This window comes from Sceloporus occidentalis, unplaced genomic scaffold (assembly GCF_023333645.1).
Source record: "Sceloporus occidentalis isolate IW3139 unplaced genomic scaffold, rSceOcc1.0.p SCAF_3, whole genome shotgun sequence".
Taxonomy (NCBI): Eukaryota; Metazoa; Chordata; class Lepidosauria; order Squamata; family Phrynosomatidae; genus Sceloporus; species Sceloporus occidentalis.
In genome coordinates this window covers 235,464,587-235,476,858 of record NW_028316983.1, presented here as the reverse complement: position 1 = coordinate 235,476,858, position 12,272 = coordinate 235,464,587, and the positions used below count along the sequence as shown (strand labels likewise).

General features: G+C 44.0%; 1 protein-coding gene across 2 annotated transcripts; it reads left to right on the top strand.

Moving 5' to 3' along the window:
• Window positions 1-293: 293 nt before the first annotated feature.
• Window positions 294-7,986, top strand: LRATD2 (LRAT domain containing 2). Of its 2 annotated transcripts, none has more exons than XM_089518952.1 (2): window positions 294-675; window positions 6,120-7,986. In XM_089518952.1, the coding sequence occupies exon 2, from the start codon at window positions 6,125-6,127 to the stop codon at window positions 6,998-7,000; it is 876 nt and encodes a 291-aa protein (XP_089375078.1). In that variant the 5' UTR covers window positions 294-675; window positions 6,120-6,124; the 3' UTR covers window positions 7,001-7,986. The 2 variants fall into 2 exon arrangements, with proteins under 2 accessions (XP_089375078.1, XP_089375079.1); XM_089518953.1 differs by lacking the exon at window positions 294-675 and adding an exon at window positions 1,983-2,061.
• The last annotated feature ends 4,286 nt before the right edge of the window (window positions 7,987-12,272 follow it).

Genomic DNA, 12,272 nt, shown 5'->3' with positions numbered 1-12,272 from the left:
CCTTCCTTCCTTCCACCTGGGAAGGCTGGGCAAAGGGGCTGGTGGCACTGGGGCTCCTCCGCCGGTTCCCTTTCTGTCCCCAAACCCCTCGGGCGCCCTCAGCTGGCGGCCAGCGGCGCTGCCTTCTGCGCTGGGCGCCCAGTCGAAGCAGGAAGAAGAGGAGGAGGAGGCGGCAAAGAAGAGGCAGGCAGCGCGTGGCGGAGGCGGACCCCGCGGGCCTCCCTCCCTCCCCGCTTCCCCTTCCAAAAGCCCAGAAGAGGAGGACAAGAAGAAGCCCAAGAAGCGGCAGAGGAAGAGCGGGCGCCTGCTTTAAATGCCCGGCGGAAAGGCAGAGGAGGCCGGCGGCGGCTCTCTTCTCCCCGTCCTCCTTTTCCAGGACGCGTCCTCCATTCCTGACTAAGGCAGGGGAGGCTGGGCTTGGTTTGCTTTGAGCTCCCTGCTCCCCTCCTGGGCAGCCTCTCGGGGCCTCTCTGGCTTGTTGCTGCCGCCGCCGGACGGAGAGAGGCAGGGAGCCATGAGGCACCTGCGCCCGGGCTGAGGGACGGCTGGGCTGGGCAGGAGCTGGAGAAGGAGCCCGGCCGCCCCTCGCTCGCCTCGGGACTCAGCAGCAGCAGCAACGGCGGCGGGAGCTTGGTCCGTCCCTCCTCGCCACCTTCACTGGCCCAGGAAGAAGAGGTAAAAGAAGAAGAAGAGGGAGGGGAAGAGAGGAAGGAAAAGAAGTGGAGGAGGAGGAGGAAGAAGAGGTGGAGGAGTAGGGGAAGGAAGAGGAAAGAGAGAAGAGCAGGAGAGGAAGAAGAAGAAGAAGGGGAGGGGGAGGAAGAAGGAGAAGAAAGAAAGGAAGGGGAGAAAGAGAAGGGGAGGCATGGCAGGGCTCCTCTGCTTCCCTTTTCCGGGGAGAAACCTGGGGGGGATTTTTTTCCATTGGGGGAAGGAACCAGAAGAGGGACCCCCCCAGACCCCCCCCCCCCGGCGCAGTTGTCGTCGAAAGTGTCCTCAGCCGAGGCAGGCGACCAGGCGTCCTCCTTTTGCGGGTCTTGTCCTCCATTGCAACTCCCTTCTCCCGGGGGAAGTCCCGAGTGGCCTCCATTGGGAGGAGGAGTGCGTGCTTCTCTGAGGGTGTTTGGCTTTCCATTTGCCTTGGCCTCCTTTGTGGGGAGGACCTCTGGCCACTCTGCCTCCACTGGAAACGCTGGCAGTCAATACGAAAAGGACCTTATTGATGCCCCCCCCCCCCCCGCAAATAGGAAATGGCTGATGACTACTGACTTCCACATCCACACACCTTACAAAAGGTGAACCTATTGAGGGGTCGGCCAGATGTGTTCAGAGGGGGTTTGCCCTTGCCATCCTCTGTGGCTGAGAGAGTGTGACTCTCCTAAGGTCACCCAGTGGGTTTCTGTGGCCCAGCCAGGACTCGAACCCTGGTCTCCAGAGTCATAATTCACGCTGAAGGAGTCTAGTTTCTCTTTCCACCCACATGCAATACTACAGGTGAACAACTGAAAAAACAACAACAATAATAAGCTTGTAACTTGGTGCAAAAATGCAAATCTAAATTGAAGCATTGGTTTCTTATTTATTCAGATGAAAGAGAGGCTTCAGCAATGCTGCCACAGCCCCATTCCTCAGTTTTCTTAAGTAAAGTGAGGAGCATAATAAGGCTTTTGGAGGCTCTGCCTTGAACTCCCTGGCACTGACTCCCAGCATATTCATTTGCACTTTTATCTCCGTGTAGGTTTATAGAATCTGCACTTTACCCTCCCCAAGAGTCCATAGGATCCAGAGGGCTTGGGTGAACCACTCCTCCAGCTTCTTCCTCTCATTTGTGCAGCAATTACAGGACAGTAGTCACAAGGGCCTACTCTGGAGGGTTGTTGGAAGGGGCAGTAAGACAGCAATGTATCTGAGCAGCATCTAATGCCAGTCTTTATTATTGTGATAACTTTTACTACTGTTTTCACGCCATGTTTGTCCATTCTACACTGGCGACAGTTGGAAAGAGGGGATGAAAGGCATGATATGATCCAGTACGACTCTTCCAATGCTTTTACTAGAGAAGAGGTGAGCAGCTGCCCCATTTGGAGACCCTCCTGTGATCAAAAACACTGAAGGAGGAATGTTTTGTCTCTCCTCCCCCTTTCTTGGATCCCTTCTGTTCAGGTTAGCCTTCCTACCTGGAATGATGGAGCCATCCTGAGCTGCATGATGTGGCCCATTTGCTGCAGGATCTGAAGCATATTTACTCAAAAGGAGGACCCTTTGTGCTCAAGGGAACTTGCACCCCCACCCCCGCCATGTAAATTTTTATTCATCTGACTCTGTGTTTTCTTGGTTTTGACTGTGCACCTAGCTGGGTTGTCTCTCTTCTCCAGATGACTTTGGAGTTCAGGGTTTACAATATTCCCCACATCACTGGATGCCTGAACACTTGAAGAGCATGGTGCACATGTCCAGTGCAAGGCTGACTGACTCTACCTAGAGGAGGGGTGGGCAAAGCATAGGCTGAAAGGTGGATGTGGGCCCTGAGGCAGTGTTTGTGGCCCAGGACCTCTGTAGCCTTTTTGGTAACATTTTATCGGCCAGAAACAGATGGTCACTTTTCCCCCTGGAGGCCTTCCCAAGTGGAAATTCACCCTTTAGATTGCCTCCTGCTTCCTACATACTGCTTAACATTTTTTTAAAGCCAGTTTTTCCAAACCAGAAGTGGACTTCTGGCCATTGCTAGATTTATTTATCTTTGTTTTTGTATTTTGGGCAGGCTATCTTTCTCCTAGATGCCCAGAAAAAAGCCCACCAGATCTGCCACAGTATTCCACCTGGCCTTAGACCCATTATATTAGAAGGCTCTCAGGAGCCACTTGCAGAATAAAAAACCTCCCCCCCGCGAGACAGAGCCTTTGTTTTACACCAGCTCTAGGGTACTTTTCCTGGATTTTGTACCTGAGGCTTTGATGGGAAATTAGGAGGAAAGGGTTTTCCTGTTGGGTTGTGAAACATGTTCAGTTATCTGTGGTATTGCCCTGTAGGTCAGAATCCCATCTTTCTTTCTTTCTTTTTTAAAAAGAGGAAAAAAAGAACCGTACCTTTCCACTTGTTACTTGTCCTTCAGTCTTCCCTTAGCCTCTCTTTTTGCCTTCTTCCTAAGTTCAGTTTGTTTGTTTGATGTTTTGGGTGTTGGCTGGCTGGCACTTCCCTCAAGTCATTCTATAAAGCACCATATTTACCGACACATACAGGTGACTGGTTTTGGGTCAGTGAAGGAGACAGTATTCTTTCCTGTCAGTGAGTATGTCTGCTGTTTTGCACAATTTCAGCCTCTGGTAGGTGATAAAGTACTGTAGTACTTTCCAAGCTGTGACCTGTTGCCTAGTCCTTCCTGTTTCAGCTTCCTGTTGTTGAATCCCTGAACTCACTTGTTTACAACAGGTGGGAAAGGCTCTCAGCATCTTAGCTGCTCTCTGTTTGCTAGCATCTGCCCACGTGGTCTTCACTGTAGTGATTTCTTCTTCTTCCCTGTTAAGTGCTTTGGTCTGCTGTCTGTTGAACATTCCTCGCCTGGTTTGGATCATATCACCCCCTGTTTCTGGCTGCAATAACTCTTTTATTCCTCCTCACTTTACTCCTTCGCATGGTATCCCCCTCTGTGGCCAGTTAATTAAATTGGGGGCTAAACTAGAAGTGGCCTTAATTGCTTTTAACATATAAGGGTCTTTCTTTTTGAGCAACTGGAGTGTTGGCTTTATTGGTCAGAATTGATTGCGATGGGGATTGCAGTAACTCTCCCAGAAAGGTCTTGAAGAAAACCCTTTTTCTAAAATTTGTATTAGCTTCTGGGATGAGGGTGATGTTGGCAGTGATGGGGGAAAGATCCTCTTAGTACAACTTTGGAGTGTCCATTATTTTCTTGGTGGGGAGGCTTTCCTTGTGACTTTCGTAGGGGGAGGACATACAGATTTGTAGTGGGTGGGGGCACACCCACTGGAGGAAATACTTGCTTTAGACAAAGTGTTTCCCCTTGCTTTTTGGTTGCTGTTTTCTGGCAAAACCTCAACAGGAAAGGAAAGGATTTTGCATCCTTCCCCTTTCACGTGTTGATTTAACATAATGTCTATTTTGGCCCTGAAACCAACATAATTCTGGATACATTGTTCTACTATAATTTGTTCATCTGGTTTTTCTCTCTAGCCTTTCCTCCCCGCTCCCTCCACCTGCCTGGAACTCAGACTTGCCTGAGCCTTATTGGGAATGTTTGCACTTTTATCCTTTTCTGCAGATACATTTCCAGATCAAGGGTATGGGGAGGCAAACTGAGGTGAGGGGTGTATCTAGCCTGCAACCCACACACCACAGAAGTAGCACATGCTTTGCATTTGTAAGATCCCTGTTTCAAGCTTTTATGTTTTTAGTTATAGAATCCCTAAAAACAGTGCTGGAAAAGATCCCCCAGAATTACAGTGGGCCCTTGGTATCTGCTGGAATTTGGTTTCAGGATCCCCCATGGATACCAAAATCTGTGGATGCACAAATCCCATTAAATACAGTGGCATAGTAAAATGATGCCCCTTATATAAAATGGTAAAATCCAGGTTTGCTTTCTGGAATTTATGTATTTTTAAAAATATTTTCAAGCCATAGATGCGTGAATCAGTAGATAAAAAAATCCATGGATATGGAGAGCTGACTGTACTGCTGTTCAGAGTAGATTATATTGTCTTAGATGGGCCCAAATGGTCCCTGTTCTTATAAGACAGCTCTTTAGAGATTCATGAATAGTAGTCATCTAAGGTCCAAAACACACTCCAGAAATAATTCAGTTAGAGATTTCTTTTACTGCCCTGACCCAGTGCTTGGGAATTCCGGGAATTTTGGGAGACATTTAGCCTTCCCTGTCAGAGAGCTCTGGTGCCACAATAAACTACAGTTTCCAGGATTCCTTAGCACTGAGCCAGGGCAGTTAAAGCTGTCTCAAATTGGACTATTCCTGCAGATTTGGACCTCAGTGTGTGTAACAAATTCATAGCAGATGGGGGTATTTGAGGCAACCCCTTGCTCACATATTGTCTAGTGGAGCAGTTAAGGTATAGAGATACAGAATTATGAATTAAGAATGCCTTGGATCAGCTCTTAACCTCTGCCAGGATTTCACTAGGTAACTCTCACCCACCATCCCTTCTCTTCAGTTCTATTCTGCAAAATGGGGATGATGTTACTGATGTAGCTTGGGAGGGTGTCTTTTTTAAAAGTCAGATAGAGACTCTATGAGAGGTACTTTGAATTGTATGTAGTAGACAACTACTAAGTAAAGTTAATGAATTGGCTAGATTATAGATGACTGTGAATGCAATAATGTGCATGTTTACTTAGACTTAACTCCTTTTGTATTCAATGTGAATTACTCCCAGGAAAGTATTATAGGCTTTCAGCTTGCATTTCTCAGCTGAACTATCTGTGAACTCGACCATCAGAGATAACAACCTGTTGGTACTACACTGTGGTGACTTAGAATCCTGGACAGTTTACTTCACCCTCTTGGTAAAAGCTACATAACTGTCATTATGTGTGCATTTATTTAATGGAACGTAATTGTGGGGATCCAGTGTGGAGGAAGGGGTTGCTTAACCCTTTCTATGCCAGCCTTTTCTCTAGTGGTAATGTCTATTCCCCCAAGCTTCTGGTGCCACCTTTGAATGGTGGTGTGGAGCAACTGATGGATTTCAAACCTTCCCAAAGATACCTCCACCTAGAACTGAAGTCTCCAGTGGTGACCTTCTGTTAAAAAAATGTTAGAGTAAAATTGCACACCAATCTGTGAATGCACAGAGTAGTCCTTAATAATTCATTTCCTCCCAAGACACTTCAGGCGTTTACTCACTTTTGGACATGTATATGTACTAGAGGCTAGAATGCAGGTAATAGTTGATTTACTAAGATAAATGGCCACTGTTCTCTCACATTGCTTTACCATCCTTATACGTAGTTAAGTGAGGGGGAGATGGATTGCAAAGGAGGGACAGGACTGCAAACTGGTGAAATCTAAGAAATGTTTTGAGAAGTTCTCTGAAATGCTTTCAAGCATTTTATTCATATTTGTACTAAAGTTTGCATTGGTTCTACTTCAGCAGGCATGGGGAATCAAGTGGAGAAGCTGACCCATTTAAGCTACAAGGAGGTTCCCACAACTGACCCGACAGGCATGGACAAAGATGATGGTCCCAGGATTGGTGTCTCCTACATATTCTCCAATGATGATGATGATGTGGAGCCACAGCAGGACTCAGTGGTGTCGGACCTTAGCAGAGAGCATCCCTCATCACAACCATATGACCCTCAGTTGCATGAAGTGGAGTGTTCCATTTATTATCGCGATGAGTGCATTTATCAGAAAAGCTTTTCTGGCAATGATGAGGTGGATGGAAGTGGCCATCTAGCCACTTATACGCCAGAAAATCTGTTGAACAAGTGCAAACCTGGTGATCTGGTGGAGTTTGTGTGCCAGTCCCAGTATCCCCACTGGGTGGTGTACGTAGGGGATTTCCAGGTGGTCCATTTACAGAGGTTGGAAATAGTGAACAGCTTTCTGACAGATGCCAGCCAGGGCCGGAGGGGACGCATTGCAAACCAACTGTATCATTACAAACCACTCAGTCCAGCCACCGTGGTGCAGAATGCCCTGGATCAAGTGGGTTGCAAGGACCAGGATCTCAGTTGGAGGAACTCTGAGTGTTTTGCAGCCTGGTGTCGTTATGGCAAGCGTGAGTTCAAAATTGGTGGCGAGCTGCGCATAGGCAAGCAACCCTACCGGTTGCAGATCCGGCTGGGAGTGAAACGCAGCCACACCCTGGAGTTCCAGAGCCTGGAGGATCTTATTATGGAGAAGAGAAGGAATGACCAGATAGGGAAGGCTGCTGTCATCCAAGAACTGTCCAGCCATCTGCAGGCAGCAGAGGCAGAAGATGATGACGATGATAATGAGGCAGGTGCCCAGACTGTGGCGGAATAGCAGCAGCTTTTGCACAACTGGGCTGCTTAGCCTGGGTGATGGGGATTAAAACTGAAGGCGGCGAAATTGAGCTGTTATAAGCCCTTTGGGCTGCTTCAGTGCAGCTTCACTCCAATCACATGTGAAGTGAAGGGGGAAAGCTGATTAAGTATCAGCACTTTAGCACTTAACCCCTTCAGTGCTCAGTACAACCAGCAACTTTAATTGTTGAGGGTTAAAACTCAGGGAGCTCTTCATAACTCTCTGTTTATGCATAGTTCTCCCCTCCCAGACCCTCTTCCTCTCCCCTAGCTTCCACTGTTCTAAATTAGATGAGTCCTAGCAGCTCTCAACTACATAATTAAATTTCCTAGCTGGGAAGTTCCCCCTTTGCTGTTCTGCCCTCCCCACCTTCTTTTTACCACCTAATATGCATTGGCATTTCTGGAATCTATTTACTTAAGTTTATTGGCTGTGACCTCTATGGGGACCTTCCTGATTTCCCCTCCACAAGCCCTCCAAGGATTTAATGGCTAAAACACTGTTAATGTTGTGTAACTGGGTTGGCCTGTTTGTGCTGGCTGTTTTTAATAACGTGAAACAACTTGGGGAAATATGGAAGGGTTTCCTTTCTGTGGCTTCTCTGAAAGCACAGGAATGCTGTTGGAGCTCCATCTCTGTTTTCTGCTCGGGATCAAAAAAAAATTTAAGCAGAAGAAAGGTTGCAAACTATTAGCCAGAATGAACTGCCACTTCTTGTTCAGCCATGTTCACAAGAAGTGGTTTCAACTTTCCTTCAAGTGCGATTTAAATAATTGGCATAGTTTCACCTGGTTACTGTGGAGCTAAGTTGAGCCATACCCATTAGCTTCACTATATTTTGTTGGGAAATTGGGAGCTATTTAAACTGGGGGCACTGGGAGGTGATTAGAGAGTTGGACCCACATTAACACCATTGGTTACTGCCATATTGATTTATTTCAAATCCAAGTACTGTTTGGGCACATCTTAAGTTACTGCAAAATGTGAATTCATTCTAAACCAGCTTAATAGCTTTGTATCTCCAAAGAATGCTAGCAAATGACTGCTCTTTTTGAAGATCTTTTAGTCTTTGCATAGAACCAAAATTTTTGCGTTTCCACAAAAGTGAAACTTTTTTGTAATGCAGATGCATCCTGGTTTGACTGGTCTGAGGATCAGTGTTGGTTAATTTAGAAGGGACATATTTTCTCCCTCGGCTTTGCATCGTGGTTTTGGTTTAATTGTGAAATTATTGATTTCAGTGTCCCAGGAAAGTCACTTCAGGCATTTAGGCATTATTTTGTATTGCATTGTAGGTGCTTCAGACTGTATGAAAAATGTTGGATAGAGAATGGAATGAGGGTGACTTTTGTGTGAAGCAGTTGGGTTATTTTCAAGATAGGGAAATTTTATCTTCACCTGTGACAAGTAGATTCCCCTTGAAACCTTTCTTCTTGTCAAGCGATATTTTTGGAGAAAGAAAGAGGGAGCAATTGTTCTCCTTTTGGCAGTAGATTTGATTAGAAGCTGTTTGAATAGTCTTGTCAACAGCTCACAGCTGTGGAATGAGAGGGATGCAAGGCTTCCTTCCTAGTGTTTATTTGTACATGACTGCTGGTAGTACAATTGGGTAGACCTTGGTTCCGTGATACCCTTCCATTTCAGTGAGGCTTAGATATGAGCCATTTGTGATGGATTGCTTTCTGGCTGCCTGTTGAGTCTCTTTTTCTAGATTTCAGTTAATAGAAATGTTAGTGCAACTGTGTATATGTTTTCTCTTCACCTGAATAGACTGTTAACTTCCTCACACTTTGAACAATAAAGAAATAGTTGTTTTCTCATATGAGCCTCGGGTTAGAATTAAGTAGAGGAAATTAGTATTTGGAAGCAAAGGTGTTCAGAATAATTAAGCAGCATATTAAAAATATATTCATTCAACTATGTTTTCTCCATCTCCTATTGCCTGCAGTGTTGTTTATTTCACTGCTTGATGCAGAAAACTCTACCACTTCTGCGTTACAGGATGCTTTTTCATCCATGAGCCTTGGTTTAAGTGAAGCAGGTGGCTGCAGTGTACTCTGGTGTATTCCTGTGGAAGTCAACAAAACTACTCCAGAGTGTAAGATACTTAGGGAATGTGACTTGTCTGAAACATAAATGAGTTCCAGTTATTATTCTATTTGTTGTGATTCTTAAGTGGAACCTGTAGCATATGAAAAATGCTGATGAGATGGCCTTGCCTCTTTTAATCCATTCTTCAAGTAGGTGGTTATAGTTCAGTTCTGTTTGCACTGATTCAGAAGCCACTTAAGTCAAATAAGTCATAATCTTTAATCAGCATAGTCTGTTATCCCCAAAGATAGTAACAGCAACCCTCAAACTTCTCTTTTTGAAGCAGTCAGACTGAGGTTAGTGGTGTTAATGAAAACAGACGGCTACTTCCAGATTGTAGTTTAAGGACCAGTCTGTACATTCAGCAGTATGAAGTGTTAAATCCTGTCCAAGTCTATTCCACTTAAGGCTATAGGTGGAAGATGGATGGTCACATGACTTCATCTCTACAAAAATATCCCCACAAAGGGAAAAAAAACAAAGTACATAAAAAAAAGTCATGCCAGGGAGAAGTATAATATGAGCCCTGTATTAATTTTCTTACATATACAGCATCAGTACCATAGATACCCATGGGGCACTTAGGCATGTGACTTTGTTTTTCTCTCTCACCTGTAGCCTGGAAGTAATACAATCCAAGAAAACTCTTGCTGCTTTGCTTTGCTGTCTTCTAAAGTCCATGAACTTCCAGTTCTCATCTAATTGTTGAACTTCAAGCCAAGTCAGGATTTACATCAGGAACCTGGATTAAGCCATTCTTTACCTATATTGCTTTTAGGCAGGGGGTAGGTTTAAGGACAGAACCTGAGATGTACTACTGCTGCTGGGCTTTTCAGTTTTAAGATTGCAAGAACATCTAACAGAAGGAGCCGTATGCTAGTAAACATGGGTTTGGCTGAAAGAACCATACAATATACATTTTGCATAATTTGCTTCCAGCAGTATTACTTACTTACCAGCCGCTTACTATTGTTTTGTTTTGCTTTAATGAAATTTGAACATGTCTAAGGTTCTCTCAGCACACAGACTGTGTCAGTAGTTTCATTAAAGTATGTGAACTACAAGCTTTGTCTCTGTGCTGTGTGAAGAGGGAAATTGCAGTTGAGCCTTTCTCTTCCATGTATCTCATGGGAATAAATGGGAGCTGGTTGTGAGTAGCATTTCAGTAGCTTCCTATAATTTGTGCCCAAACAGAATGGAGAAATTCAGAAACCAGTGGGGGTCTCTTCTCTTTATTTCCCCTTTGTGAAATAATGGTTTGGGATGCTCTAATAAAAGATTTATGACTCAGTGAAAACTCAGGGTGGCACATGCTTATGTAGGAACTTGTATTTATTTGCAAAGGTAAAAACTAATTGGGTGCAGATTTAAGCGGGAGAGGCAGTGGTAACAATTTGTGTATGTGTATGCAAGTGTATTCTTTTTCTGGTTCTCTTGGGGTTCATAGGTGAATGTTTTTCCCATGTGGTACTGCAAAGTAATGGAAGAAAGGTTGTAGGAGAAATGCAACACAGAGAATAATCAAGCCCCCATGTACTCCTCTTCTTCAGGTTTCTCCCCTTTGCACCTTCCCTAATGGAAAAAGAAGCCTGAACCTATATGCTAGGATCCCCTTGGGTGACTACACTCATGGAAGTCAAGGAGTCAGCAGTGGTGCCCAGAGGAAAAAGGTTGAACACATAGTTGCAGTGAGATAAAGTGGGATATATCACTAGCACATGAGACAGGAGGAAAAGCCTGGTTACTATATCACTTGCCATTGCTGACTCACTGTGTGAGCATAGACAAAATATATCCACATCCATTTTAGGCCAATACACAATGTAGTATGCACTATAATGATTCTAGGCAAAGAATACACTTGTACTACATGCTTAGAGCAGTTTGATACTACTTTCCTGGCATTTGTAGTTTGCACAGATTGTTAGAATTCTCTGCTAAAAAGCTATAGTGTCATTGTTGAATATCAGCATTAGAACTCTGCAACAGAGACCTCAGTATACTGCAGCAGGGTCCCATTCACACCACACAATTATATCACTGGATTCCACATTAAAATTCTGGCGCTGGTAGTTTAGTGAGGCCCTAATGCTCTCTGTCTGAGAACGCTTATATCCCTTCTTGAACTGCAAATCCCAGGATTTCATAGGCTGTTACCAGGGCAATTAAAGTGGAATATAGCACTATAATTGTATAGTGTGAATTAGCCCCTTAGTTCACATCAGGTAGAGCCATGATGGTTAAAATGGTATCAAACCGCTGTAGCTGCAGTGTAGATAACACTCATATACTCATGTTTGCCACTAAATGTTAATCTCTGTCTTCAGAATAATTTCCTGACATTTTCTAGAAGGGAGAATTTTGACTGAAGCAGCTTCACTCATCACAGCATTGTTGTGATAAAGAGAGGAAGCTTTATCTGCAAAAACTCTCCTTTTGGACTATATGGTACAAGAAACCTCTTCCTTGATCCAGCAGATGTTTCTGAGCTGTAGAATCAATATTTACTGAGTAATGATGCTGAACCTGAATTTTGTATAGAACAAAAATTTATTTCGCTATGTAACAGGTGGCTGTAAAATGATATTTTCATACAAGTATTTTTAAAAGAAAGTCCATCATGAGAATATTTACATTTTTTGAAAGTTGTATTATTTTTCGCACAAAAAGTATAGCCTCCAAATCAATTTTTATTTTTGTCATTGGTGATCTAAAAGTATTTTCTAGGTCATAAATCTAATGTAAAAACTATAGATGTCAAACATTATGAAACTATGTATCTACAAGGTACTAAGCTGTAAATTAACTGTGAAATATATTTTCCCTATGTGTCTGGAACTCTGGCAATGATTTACAGAAGAACAAGAAAAATATTTTCCCACCTTTTTTTTAAACCCATGATCTGTTTTACTGATAAAAGCAAGTACTTAACTCACTGCTGTCAGGTGCAAACCAAATGTATTTCTTAACTAATATGTTGGTGCAGCGTAAAAGGAGTAGTATGAATGCACAGCCTGTCAACACAAACAAAGCCAGTGCTACAAGTTAATTCCAGGCAAACTGGGATTTCTCTTGACAGAGTGACTCAGAAATTTTGCTGATGTAATATTTTCAGAGCTATCACCAGGGAATTGTCATGATCTCCAACAAAAGCTTCATG

Coding starts and splice junctions, on each gene's coding strand:
- LRATD2 (XM_089518952.1), top strand. CDS start 6,125: ATGGGGAATCAAGTGGAGAAGCTGACCCATTTAAGCTACAAGGAGGTT.